The sequence below is a fragment of the Puma concolor genome, chromosome A3 (genome assembly GCF_028749965.1).
Source record: "Puma concolor isolate L17-30 chromosome A3, mPumCon1.1.hap2, whole genome shotgun sequence".
NCBI classification, from domain to species: Eukaryota; Metazoa; Chordata; class Mammalia; order Carnivora; family Felidae; genus Puma; species Puma concolor.
The window spans coordinates 40406368-40420499 of NC_141669.1; the positions used below are offsets into that span (position 1 = coordinate 40406368).

General features: G+C 51.9%; 1 protein-coding gene across 1 annotated transcript in view; it reads right to left on the reverse strand.

Annotated features, from left to right (window-relative positions):
• Positions 1-2226: 2226 nt before the first annotated feature.
• Positions 2227-14132, reverse strand: part of ATOH8 (atonal bHLH transcription factor 8) — a 36203-nt gene continuing 24297 nt past the window's right edge. The window contains exon 3 of the mRNA XM_086700655.1: positions 2227-7090. Within this exon, the coding sequence (XP_086556781.1) occupies positions 7085-7090 (6 nt within the window). The 3' untranslated portion in view covers positions 2227-7084. The remainder of the gene's footprint in view (positions 7091-14132) is intronic.

Below are 14132 nucleotides of genomic sequence, written 5' to 3' on the forward strand. Positions count from 1 at the left end.
CTTAGAGCTCTTCCCCAAATTACAAATTTGGCTTCCTAGGCTGCCTCTCACACCTGAAAGAGGCACCAAAATCTTTTTCAAATCCGGGTTTTTATTTAGAAAATAAAGGTCAACATAGCTATCCCAAAGTGTGCCAAAAAACTTGCTTTTTGTTTTATTTTCTTCCCCAAAAATGGAGATTTCTTTCTTGGAACTTGGAAACATTTTGAGTTCTTTATTTAAAAAAAAAAAATTGTGTGTTGCATGCATGTATGTGTCTGCAAGAGGGAAATTCTCTAGAAACTTCTGGTGTGGAGCTGAAAATGAAACCCCAGAGGATGAATGCTTGTTGTCTGTGGGCCAGATGGCTTTGAAGGTGGTTTGGGGTATGGGGCTGGCACAGGGCTAAGTTCAGGGCTCTGTCTGCTTCCTGGGGGAGGGGCAGGCTTTGTCCTGTCCCCTGTTCCTGGTGGTGTCATCAGTCAGCTGTTTTAGGAGGGACAGGCTTCCCTTACAGGAAAGCCTGAAGGGAGAAATGTGGCTGCCCCAGGGCATGCATCCCCATGTATCTCTGCCCCAGAAGCAGGACCTTGGATACTGTTCAGCTGAGGGTGGGTGAGAGCCCCAGCCAGCCGCCCTATTTGCTCGTGACCTTTCCACTGGACATCATATTTTATAGTCTCATGTTGTCTGGCCTGGGTTTGGTGGGGACCTGGGGTTGGTTAAGGGGGATATTAGATTGAAGAAAAAAGGCTGGATTCAAGCCCCAGCTGTGGGACAACTTAGGGTGAGTCACAGCCCAGAAATGTAGTGTCAGGGAGTGAAGCCAGAAGGGAAAATATTTATAACTGCCGGAAACATGATGAACCTGTCAAAAATATATGAAATCAGCTAAATAAATTGGGAAGAAAAAGGCAAGGCCTTGTTTGTTTTTTGTGTGAGTGTAAACATTTCTTTAAAAATCATCAAGAAAGAGAAAAATAATTCCTTTACATACAACTGCCATATGTGAGTGATGTTTGGGGGAAATTGAGGAAATGTGGCTGTGTTCCCTTGAGCTGAAGTAGGTTAGAGAGACAGCATCAGCCATAGGAGGCAATTGGCAGAGAGATTATGAATTCACTGGACCCAAGAAGTCAAAGCTGAGATAACCATGGGGATATAAGGCCCCTGAGAATCCTCAGAGATCTGGAGCGATGCTGGCCTTCTGTGAAGACAGGATGGAGGTGGAGATGTTTTTATTTATATCTCAACAGGAGAGAGGAACCTTAGGACCTAGGCCACTGCTGTTGGGTAAAACAGCGTCCCTCTGGGTGCCCAGGTTCGGGACTGGGAGAACTCCAGTTCTGGGAGGAACCAGGGGGCCTAGGTGGATCCGACGCAGAGGAAAGTTAGATTGAAAAGGAACCGTTTCCACTGCAGCAAACACTAGGGTTCAGAAAGCATGTTGTTTCAGGGGCAGCCAGAGAAAAGGAACCTGGAATTCGGCCAGCACCCCAGGATGCCAAACTGGGGGTCATAGAGACTGGGGGGGATGTTGGAGACGCTGGAAGACAGCGAGGACCACTGGCCACAGATCTGTTGGGCAGCTAAGGAACCTGGACTTTGCCCCGGCGGAGATGGGCCCAGGGGAGGGACTTCAGAAATAAACCACTATCAGCCACAGCGGAGGAAGGGTCAGCCGGGAACAGATCAAAGACAGGACAGCCAGGGGGCGCCACACAGCCCCATGAGCAATAGCGAAGGCGGGCCTTCTAACCTAGCCTCAGTCCGGTCTTCCTGGCGGTGCACCCAGCAGGCTGGTCTGAGGGTGTTCCTACCGAAACTTGCTCCAGGAAGGCAGAGAGAGCGCATCTCTTCGATTGATTAACAGTGACTGCCCGGAGCGCGGTCAGGAACTCCGACCGCAGAGCCCGGGAAGGAGAGCCACCGCTGATTGGTGATGTCTGAGGCAGGCGGTCAGGGGGTGTGGCAGCGCTCATTCATTCATCCATACCCGGTCCACAGCAGTTTACCTCCTCCGTGCCTGGCCCGTGTGCTCTGAAGCTGTGCTCTTCGCAGGGTCTCAAAAGGCTCAGCTGCAGAAAGAGCAAAAGTGCCCACAGCCCAGGCTCCACTCTGCTCTGGCCCTTCTCCCTTGGAGCCTCTTTGAGGTTTTGGAAAACGCCTGTGTCTCACTCTCTCGGGATCTTGAACAAATTAGCTGCGTGGTAGCTATTTGTGGAAGGAAGAAAGTAAATGCGGGAATCACCATATTTTCCACTTTTTTATTCATTTAACAAAGAAACCAATATATACATTTTGCAAGGCCTTTTCGAGGATTTGGAGATGAATTAGACCCAATCTTTGCCTTCCAGGAATTCATAGCTCATCTGGAGATTAGACATGTGCCCAAATATCTGTAAAACCAGGTCGTTATTTATAAATACAAGTTCCTTGGGGGTGCCCGGCTTCAGGAAGGCAAACAGAGCTTGTCTGGGGTCTGGGGTATCAGAGGGGAGGAGTGTGCCAAGGTGAGAACCAGGATGGGGGGGGGCGCGGTAGCAAAGGAAAAGCCAGCTGCCCTTCCTCTGGCCCCCCACCCCCACCCCACCTCCCAGGCAGGTCCCCCTCCATGCCTCCCTGTGCTCCTGGAGCCTGGAACAGAACACAGCTGTGCAGGATTGGCGGCAGCAAGAGGTCAGAGTGACAATGGCATTACAAGTCCCCTTGAAGGAAACACTTGGAGATGTCCAAGTCTTGCTCTGAGAAGGCCAGACTGTCACTGGGCTACTGGTGATGACTACGTTGCTGCTCAGAAAACAGCATGGACAGAGGGAGGCAAGTGCAGTGCCAGCTCCGGCCTCCCAGCTGGCCTACCATGGCTGACCACAGCACAGCACTTGCCCACATCTCCGCCCTGGATCACGGGCATGAGGGGCTCTGTGGGTTCCTCCAGCTCCCAGCACAGTCCCTGCATGCTGTTACCTGTTCTGGCCCCTGGGACCTGCCCCTCCTCCTCGAAGGCTGGTGAGAAAGGGGAGAGGGGTGAGGGTGGGTCGGAGAAAAAAGGACAGCCCAGGGCCCTTGGAGGACTCAGGTTGGTAGAGGGAGGGTAGGAGGATGTCTCAGGCCAGAGTCATGGTGATGGGGACAGGAAGGAGTCACTGTGTGGGGAGACGGAATCCACCCGGGACCCTGGCCCAGCTGTGAGCCCAGAAAGGGGCCCAGGGACTCATGGACCGCCCTCCCCAGAACTTAAGCCTCTCTTCTGGGATGATGTGGGGCCGGAACCAGGAAGCAGTGCAGCTGATGTGCACAGTTTTTGAAGTTTTATAAAGCTGGGTGGAGCTGGGAACTCCGAGTCCTGGAGCAGTTCTTTGTGGTTTGTGTCCTGCAGAGAGCAGGAAGCATGCATGCTGCAGGAACCAGGCAGGCACTCAGAGGTACACACACAGACATATGTGTCACTCGCAGGTCCCCTGGGTCCCTCTGTGGCTGGTGATTGATGAGCCATCACCGGCACGTGGGCTCAGGACGCAGAGCAAACAACAAAGCAGGAGGCTGTGCCGCAAACAAACCTGCAGGGCTCTGTGATCACAAACCCTCCGCTGGACTGGGATGTGAGGGGGGTGGCTCTTCATAATTTTTATCCTGTCGAGGGTCTTCTTGCCTGGCTGCTTCCATAAAATGGCCTGAAAGGCTGCCAGTGAAAATTGGCAATCTCAATCTACCTCAAATGGATCTCCCTTCCCTGGGAATATCTGCAAGCGTGTATACAGATGTGCATGTGTACACAAGAAGGAGTGTACATTTGTGTGTGTGTGTGTGTGTGTGTGTGTGTGTGTATGCACAAACACAAGCTGCTGTACTGGGGGAGAAGCTGGAAAAAGAAAGAAAAGCATGAACTTTCAATCGTTCACACACATATGTGCACGCATGTGCACACAGAGCTATACACACACACCCACGTCCACCCATCCACATTTTTGGCCCGGCCTGTATCCCACATCAGTGATTCTAAATCACTTTTTTGTCAGAAACCTGAGCCCACTTAAACCAGTAGCTCTCAATCTTGCCAGCACTTTGGAATCACTTAGGGAGCTTTTAAAAATCCCAATGCCAGGGACACTTGGGTGGCTCAGTTGGTTGAGCACCGACTTTGGCTCAGGTCATGATCTCACAGTTCATGGGTTCAAGCTCTGTGTTGGGCTCTGTGCTGACAGCTCAGAGCCTGGAGCCTGCTTTGGATTCTGTGTCTCCCTCTCTCTCTGCCCCTACCTCTCTCTCTCTCTCAAAATTAAACATTAAAAAATCCCAATGCCCAAGTCACACTCCAGACCAATACATCGGAATTTCCGGAGATGGGACTTTGGCATAAATATTTCATATCAATAATCATAATCTCCTTAGGTGATTCCAATGTCCCGCCAGGGCTAGGTATTCCTAAAAGCCCTTCTCCCATTCCTCTGCACAGAGAAAACTTCTGTTCATCCTTAAAGACCCAACTCCCAAGGCCTCTTTGGAGGAATTGCCTGAAATTCCCAACGACATCTTAGTCATCTGACTGTATCGTAATTATTTGCTTATCTGCCTGTACAGGTCCATGAGCTCCGTGAAGACAGGTGCTGTGTGAGATCCATTCCTCCATTGTGAACACCCAGCTTAATGTCTGATAATGCAGCTAATGACCAATAGATGCTTCAGAACGAAAGGGAAGTATGTTACAAAGGCCAGGAATAAGAAAGGGGTGGGAGCGGAAGCCACAGGTTGTTTTTGGGTGGTAAGGCCATGGGGTCTGGTCCCCTGGCAGCAGGATGAGGGTACCTCCCCACCTTTTAGTAACAGAAAGGGTCCTCTTATGTCAATAAGTTTCATGCTGTTTGGTCCACATTTCCTGCTTACCTAGGAAGTGTCACCAGCAATACTCAGAAAGTCAGGGAGACAAGTGAGTGGGGATATGACTTGTGCCTGGAGCCCTAGGTGACCAACGTTTTTTTTTTTTTAATGTTTATTTTGAGAGAGAGTGGAAAGGGGCAGTGAGAGAGAGAGAGGGGGGCGGAGAGAGAGAATCCCAAGCAGGCTCCATGCTGTCAGTGCCGAGCCTAACCTAACGCAGCTAACGCAGAGCTTGATCTCCCCACCATGAGATCATGACCTGAGCTGAAATCCAGAGCTGGATGCTCAATCGACTGAGCCACCTGGGCACCCCAGTGACCATCCCCTTGTAGCCCCCATCCCAAGCCCATTCTGTCTTGCAGGGCACCTTTGCTCTGAGGAGTGCTCTGAGCAGTCTGGGTCCCCTACTTCTGTCCCAGATCCAGGACCTGTCCAACAACCTGGTTCTTGGCAAAGGGCCATGCCTGGGAAACACTAGTGCAGGGGGAGGAGGCTCCTGTCAGTCAGCTGCACCTGCAGACATTCAGGACCCAGTCCAGGATCCGAGGGAGCAGACAGAGACGGCGTGGCTGGGCTGAACCAAGGGACAAATGTGCACCCTGCAGGAGCATAGCTCCTTTCCTCATCACCTCCCATCTCCCTGGGCAGCCCTGCCCCTGACAGTCCTCTCCCCATTCTTATCTTATGACCTCTTCCCCACCCCCAAATGCCCACTGAGGTGAAGTGATGTGACAAGGCCACACAAAGACTTTGGGCTGGGACTGGACTATGGGGCCAGAAAGGGGGTAAGAGCACAGGATTTGGCGTGAGATCACCCTGATTTGAGGGCCAGATCCATCACTGTCTCCTTGGGGCCTTATTTCTTCATCTGTAAAATGGGATTAAAATGACAGTTCCCACCTCATAAACTTGTGGAATGGATTAAGTGAGGTATGAAGTGGAAAGAGCTCCTCACATGTTTCTGACCAGGCCTCCTGGTCACTAGTCCAGATTTGAGGTCATGGTGAGGGCTCCCTACACCCTGACACACACACACACACACACACACACACTCACATGCTCAACTTCTAGGCCGACACCAGCCTCTCCCCTCCTCCCACAACTCCCCCTTAACTGACCAGCCAAAGTCCTGGTCGCCCACAGAGTCCATTCAACACGAGCAAGTGTTTTCTTTACATGTTTGGGCTTTTACTTCAATTTGAAGCAGATGGTTGAGCACAGATGTGAACAGCTTTGGCCTTTTGAGCACAAGGAAGGAATAGGCCTTGGCTTTGAACATGCCCCTCGCCACCTTACTGGCCCATTTCCCTGGTCCCTTCCTTCCCTCTGCCCACCCCCTGCATAACCGGGAACAGACCACTGGCCTTCATGCAGGGCACCATCTTGTTGTCCCAGCCAGGAGGGTGGGCCATGGGCAAGGAGTGGCTGGATGGGCTGGCTGGGGAGCAAAGACCCTTTAGGCTGGTCACCTTGGGAGACAAGACCCTGGGGTGGGGTACGGAGTGGTCAAATTGGTTTCTTTTCCCCCTTACTCCCTTGCCATGATGCTCAGGGCCCAAGAAGCCTGGACCAGAACACTGACAATCAGGGTCAGAGGCCTAGGCAGCCAGTGGGAAGGAGAGAAGAGGGCCAGGATCTCACATCCCACTCCATATAAGCACCCCCAGCCCCCTCTCACAGCCCCCAGAAGGCTTATCTTGTACCCAGCCAGCTCAGGACCCAGCGTAGAAAGAGAGTGCCAGGTCAGAGGGTTGAGTGCTTCCAATGGTCACCAAATGTCCATCCCTTCCATGAGTTTCCTGTGGATCGCTGACTCGTCTTTGGCTTGAGATGGAACTCGGACAACAGGAGGAGCAAAAGTCCTAGAGCAATGGGGTGGCTTTTTGCCGTGGGGTTTTGTCACCACCATTTCTTCAGTGTCTCTGTGGAATCTTTGGCAACGAATTTCTGCAGCCAGACAGGGGCCTCAGGCCCTGGGCAAGGGGGAGGCTTTGTTCTCCCCTCCCCACCAGGCCGAGGGCAAAGTGCAGAGTCACCAGAGTGGCTGAGGGGGGACAGGAGGGCAAGAGGGAGGCAGGTGTGCCCCTGCCCCACCCTGAGAGGCAGTGGTCTGAGCATCTGGTGGAATCCTGGAGAAGACAAGGCTGGACTTGGAGAGCTCACCTTCTCCTCGGGCTTGACCAGAACGAGGGCCCACGGAAGCATCCTTGGTCTAGACCGGGGCCAGTCACTCCTGAAAGAAACAACCAACCATCAGAAAAACTTGACTCTCCTGACTCTTTCCTAAAGGCCAGCTGATCCCAGGAGCTGGCACCCCAGCACTTCCTCTCTCTTGATCCTTGCTGGCTCCTGCCCCGGGAGGGACCTGTGTGGCTCAGGCAGGGGACTGCATCCTGAGGGGTTCAGTAAGTGATGGAGCTGGCATCTGGACCCAGAACTGGCTGCCTCCAGAGCCCACACTGTCCCCTTACTCCTCACTCTGCATTTCAGAGCCATTGCTGACTTGGCCGCTTTGGGGATATGGGCAGGGCTGCAGGGGTTAGAGGAGGGCTCAGGGACACCTGATGCTGATAACACAGTCCTCCGGGTCACACCTCTGAGGCATGTGAGTCAGGTCTGCCCCCCCACCCCCCACAGGAATGACCACCCGCAGCCCCTTTTCCCTACGCTGTTCAGACAACAGCACTATACCAGGAGTCCAGGGGCCTCCTCTAGGTGCTGTCCATCCACCCCACCAGGTGGGTGACCTGAGACAAGTCACTTAACTCCTCTGGGCCTCAGTGTTCTCCTGACACAGCTAGAGCAGGTCAATAATTTTCAAACTTCTTTTAAGCAGCAGAAATGAAGTCTAACCCGTGAAACCCTAACACAGAAAACAGATAAACACGGTCTGGTGTGTTTGCAGTAGCAGGGTAGGGAGGACACAGGGAGAGGGGGTCACAGGGTGCATTCCCTCCAACGGGAGACCTGGGACATCTCTGAGAACCCAGGGTGTGCAGGAGCCTAGTTTGAAAACCACTAGGTTGCACCGTCGTGCGCGCCTCGCAGTCCCGACCTTTGGAACCCTCACTCTGGCAGCTGAACCTGGTGTCGCTCATGAGAAAACTGACCGCAGGGTGTGACTTGCTACCAGGGACAGGAGACAGGGAAAGGTCACAGGGGCTGCTGGGACTTCAGGTTCTGGGGGAGGTCAGCACTGTGGGGGGTACGGGGGGGGGGGGTCCTGCGAGGCCTCCAAGTCTACCCAAACACGCCAAAGAGCAACAGCAGTGCCCTAACCTGGCACAGCACACTCCTACGAAAGCAGCTCCAAATACCGCTTCTCTGGGATTCTTGCAACAATCCTGAACAAACAGCTAAGTACTCGTTTTTGAAGCAAAACATCTGTCAGGCACCTCCACCATGCCAGGGGGGCTTTCTCCGCACCCTCATCTCAGAGGTGAGCCATCGCCGGTGGAGAGGGGGCGCTGGAAGCTGGCGGCCATCAGGATTCGAATGCGGATCGACAATGTTTGTTCTACCACAGAGAAGCTGCTTCTGCTGAACCGGAGGCTTGGGGAGCCGGGATGGGGCCAAACCACAGCCTGGAGGGCCTGCCAACCACAGGCCCCGGTGAGCCTCGCAGGCCTGGGGCGCCGGGCTTGGCCAGCGGCCAGGGTGCGAGGCTGGGGTAAGGCTGGAAGTAGGGTCCGAGGAGGGCGAGAGCTGGGCCAGGAGGAGGGGGCGTCCCCTAGCTAACAGAGGCTGAGAAGGGAGAAAGGAAAGAAGAGGGGGCATCTTGATGGGGTGAGTCCCGGCTCACATCCTCCGAGCCCACAGTGCGGTGCGTGGCTGGCCCCAGCAGGAATCTGCTTTTTGTTACCGAGTCTGAGGAGGAGGATTAAGAGGCGGAAAGGAAACCCGTGGGGATGGCACAGGGTCTGTGGTCCACGGGGTGATTTACAGCCCGCGTCAGCCAGTCGCTGGCTGCCTGGGCGGGCCCTGCGGAGAAGGGCCCAGAGTTCCTCTCTGTCCAGCCGGCCTGCGGTCTGGGGGTTCGGCGCAGAAAGCTGGCTGGGCAGGCGGGCCGGAGCTGTCCCACTGGCTACTCGGTCAAGGCGCCAGGGCCCTGCCCGGGCTCGCTACTGGCCCTCAGGCCCTGCGGAAGCCATGACTACCACCCAAGAGCAAGGGAGCCAGGTTCTTCTCGCCAAAGCCTGACCTTCAGTTCTTGCTCCCACCCTTTCCCTGGTGTCTACACTGGACTTGTGTTCCCACCGCCCACCTCGGTACAGGAATCCCAGCACACATATCATCCATACGCGGAAGTCTTATGTCAAATGGGGCGTGGTGGGAAGAACACCGGGAGGCCTTGGGTGCCAGGACCTCCTCTGTGATTTACCAGCTTTGTGACTTTGGGGAACTCACTCTCCCTCTCTGTGCTTAATTCCTTCACTTGTACAGCACACACATGGATTTGCACTCCCCCCAAAGGGTACGAACATTAGGCAGGTGAGGTTATCCCATCTGGGAGTCTGGGAAACATTTTAGACCTTGACCCCACCTTGGAAAGTCACTACATATATTAGCGTATTAAAGGACTGAAAAGTCCTGCAATGAAGAAATTCACAAGACTTTATTTACTCGTTGTTTTCTGAACTCCTATGATCCTGTGATCACAACTGCACCCTGAGTCAATCTGTGGCACTTCCCTCTAGGTGCCTCCCAGAAGCAGCACTCGGCCACATCAAGTATCTGCTTCCTTCCTGCCTACCAGCTGGCCCAGTCTCTCAGTGCCCCAACTCAAATGTCCCAGTGGAGGCAGCCAGTGGTCCAGCCTCAATCAGATTTCCTCCACAGATCAGCTGTGGCTGAGGGGTTAGGAGACAAACCCATGGATGCCCCTTCAGAAGGGGCAGGGTGTATGTGTGTGTGTATTAATTACAGGCACATAATTACAAATGCGACAGAGAGGGCTGGCAAATACCCCCAACTTTGGCAACCGTACAACAGACCCCTTCTCATGAAACTGGTGGCAACATCCTATGTCACCTCATATAGAAGCACAGCCTGAGAGGGCCTCCCGAACCCCATCCAGCTCTGGGATTTATAGGTGGTGTTTCCTCTTTGGGCCAAGGCTCTGGGTACAGAGGGGAAAGGCTCTTGGCTCACTGCTCACAGAAGTCTCCTACATCCCAGCCCCTTACCACAGAAGATGCCCTTTAAACAGGTTCTGCAGTGAAAATAAACTTTGAACACGACTAGGCAAGATGGCCTCCCAGGTCCCTTTCCACGGTCTGACGTGCTGAGTCCGATGGAGGTGATTTGGTCAGAGTGGCAAAGTGGCTGAGTCTATCACATTTAGAAATCATTTTTTTTAATCTGTTCATTTGTGGTCAGAACATCATTTGTGGTCAGAACATCAGCTCCACAAGGACAGGGACATGGTCTGTTTTGTTCCCTGACGTAGCCCGAGAGCCTAGAACAGTCTGGACACATACTAGCATCTTGATAAATATTTGTTGAACACGTGAATAAATATTTCCAGTCACAGGCATTTTATTCACCATAGCTTTTATATACCATGGAGTATGTTTCCTGTTTCAAATGTAACTTCGCATTTTTGAAAATAGGGGCGCCTGGGTGGCGCAGTCGGTTAAGCGTCCGACTTCAGCCAGGTCACGATCTCGCGGTCCGTGAGTTCGAGCCCCGCGTCGGGCTCTGGGCTGATGGCTCAGAGCCTGGAGCCTGTTTCCGATTCTGTGTCTCCCTCTCTCTCTGCCCCTCCCCCGTTCATGCTCTGTCTCTCTCTGTCCCAAAAATAAATAAACGTTGAAAATATGCCTATGCTTTATGGAAACTTGGGGTAATTGTTGTGAATCCTGGAACAATTCTGCATCATTTTTTGCTTTTGTTCACCTCCAGTTTTTTATTCTGACTCTATGTCCTTTGCTTACCAAGTCTGTCTCTGGCTTTAGGTGGATTGGTTTCCTCTTTTGATCACTTCTGTGTATTGCAGGGCAATTTTACCATTTTAGGGGCATTTAAAAATGACTGTGTCTGCTTTCTAAGGTATTTTACCTTTTAAATTCATTTTCAGTCCATGTTACCTACTTAACCATTTTTCATTATTTTTAAATTATACATTTTTTTTTTTTTTTTTACATTTTAGCAATTTGGATACAGCCTTCTACATGCAGAAAAAGACATCTAATGGAACGGAAATCCCTTCTTTTGCATTAGTTTGTCCTAAAAAGAATAGTCAGGTTTTAGATGTTAGTTTAAAACAAAAACACAAGGGGCGCCTGGGTGGCTCAGTTGGTTGGCTGAGCGTCCGACTTTGGCTCAGGTCATGATCTCACAGTTCATGAGTTCGAGCCCCGTGTCAGGCCCTGTGCTAATGGCTCAGAGCCTGGAGCTTGCTTCGGACTCTGTGTCTCCCTCTCTCCCTGTCCCACCCCTGATCGCACTGTCTCTCTCTCTCTCTCTCAAATGAATAAACATTTAAAAAAAATTTTTTTTAAATACAAGAGACAAGCAGAGAGGACGTGGGAAAAGTATTTTTCAAGACCCATGCTATTAGGTATTATTTTTTCTTTCACTTTTAAGTACACCCACGTTTGGGCTGGAAAGGGGGTTCTATGTTTGGTTCTAAATGCAGAACATTGGGGTTCACCTTGGCCCCAAAGTCAGCAGGCTATGGGGCTCTGGGCAAGTGAGTTAATCTCTCTATGCCTCAGTTTCCTCATCTTTATAGTGAACCTAGTAACAGTACTCACCTTCCAGTTGCCAAGAATCAATGAGACAATGGAGCGGTGCCCCGCCCCCCCCCCCCCCCCCCAAGCAGGGCTTGGCACACAGTGGGAACACTGGAAGGTGCTGGCTCATGTTCCTGGAAAAAGCTGGGTCCTCAGTTTGACTAATGGGTGTTTAGAAACATAAAAAGGCATCACAGGCTGAAAAGTCTCAAAGTAAGTTTATGTCATCTTGACCAATTTGCTTTCAATGGATTGTTTTTAAAAACGTAGACACAACTTCTAAAATCACATAAGGCATGTCTCTTGCCTCATGAATGGATAACCAAAGTGTGGTGTATCCATGCCAGGGAATATTATTCAGCCACAAAAAGAAATGAAGCTCTAACACATTTCCAGAACATAGATGAACCCTGAGAAGAGTATACTGAGTGAAAGAAGCCAGGCACCAAAGACCATGTGTCACAGGATTCCATTTACACGAACTGTCCAGAATGGGAAAATCCACAGAGTAGGCTAGGACTGAGGGACAGCGAAGACCGTGGGTTGGAAGAAATAGCTAAAGCATACAGGGTATTTTTTTTTTTTTTTTACCTGATACAAAAGTTCTAAAATTGTGGTAATGGCTGCACATAGGTGTGAAAATACTAAAAACCACTGAAGTGGACATATTTTTTTTTAAGTAATTTTTTCTGTTGTTAAATTTATTTATTTATTTTGAGAGAGAGAGAGAGCATGCGAGCGTGCACACAAAGCAGGGGAGGGGCAGAGAGAGAGGGAAAGAGAGAGAATCCCAAGCAGGCTCCGCACCATCAGCACAGAGCCTGATGTGGGGCTCAAACTCCCAACTGTGAGATCATGACCTGAGCCAAAAGCAAGGGTGGGACACTTAACCAACTGAGCCACCCACGCGACCCTGAAGTGGACACTTTAAACAGGTGAACTATATATGATCTCAATAAAGCAGTTAAGTTTTTAAAAACATTACACAGGTAGGACATGTTAATTATAGGAAAACTAGAAAATATAGAAGAGTGAACAGAAGAAACAACACTTCAATCACCTCAGTCTCCCCACTGGGAGCAAACCACTGATAGCCTTGGGTGACTTATTGTTCCATATATTTTTATGCTTAGACCTATCTATATAGTATTTTTTTTTGTTTGTCTGGGTGTTTATTTGTTTACTTGTATTTTAAGATTTTTATTATTTAAGTATGCTTGGCACCTATATAGCAGTTTATGAAAGTGGAGTTATGTTGTGTAAACTGCGGGTGTTTGTTTTCTCCAACACCCCAGCCTGTACACCTTTGCATTTGGCAGATGTGTTTTCACATCTCCACGGGCCAGGCTGTGCTGAGGTTATTCTGGGCACAAGCACAGGCCTGGGCTTCTGGCCTCCCAACTTCCCAGGGAACTGGAAGCAGGTATGGACCAGCCCACCCCCAGCGCCTCCCGCCCCGCCTGGCCTGGGCGCCAGGGGTGACAGGCAGGAAATTTATGAGCAGTTGGAGTTGGCTGCTATTTTCTGAGGGCGGGAACATGGTGTGAATCAAGGATCCCACTGTGTCCGGGCTGGGAGGGCCCTCTGAGGTCCCAGCCATCTAAGATTTGCAAAGTTACGGCCAGAGCCCCTTGTGGGCCAGGAGAATCCGCCTGGGGACCATGAATTGGGAGAATTCATTTACTCATCAAAGATGTACTCAGTCCCTACTGGGTGCCAGCTCTGTGACAGGCACGGGGTTAGAGTCCCTGCCCTGGGGCAGCTGACGATGTAACTCCAGGGTGAGACTGAAAACCACTGCTGCTGGTACATGCCATTGATTCACCCGGTCCCCCTTGTGTTCGCTCCTCACTAGAGGAGCGGCTGAGGTGGCCAGGGGCTCTAGGCTAGTGTGCAGACAGCTGCCTGGGCAGCTAAGAGGCTCCCCTGCCCTGCGGGCCCCAGCCCCCCAGGTGGGAGCATGGGTGGGTCCAGCAGTCTAAGCCCCCCATTGACTGAGGCCAGTGGAGACGACCAAACTTCAGTCAGTCAGTGACATACAGAAGAACTGTCCTACCGGGAATAATGAACCCCCTCATCAGACAACGTTGAGGATGAGAGCAGGTAACCCTGGGGCCCCCTCCTGTGCTAAGACACCAGCCCCAGAACTGGGTCCAGGTATGCTGGGCAAGCATTGCGAGAACACAGTCCACACACCCCACGCTGCCCTGAAGCTTTACTTGGAGTTACTCCCGCCGGCTGGACCATAAACTCCAGGAGGGCAGGGTTTTGTGGCTGGGTCCCTGCTGTCTCCCGGTCCAGGATAATCGGGGCTAACTCGAGTCCAGTCTCTTCACCCCCCAGGCCCCACCTCCACTGCAGGCTGAGAAAAACGTGCCTCTCCTCTGCACTCCCGAGGCACCGTATGTGGACTCCCACACCTCTCCGTGCCACGAATTATTGTTGGTACGATTGCCATCATCATCCCCTCGCTCACCCCACATACCTCGAGTGCGAGCTCCCGAGGGAAGGAGGGGGTCGCGTCGTCCTGTCCACCGC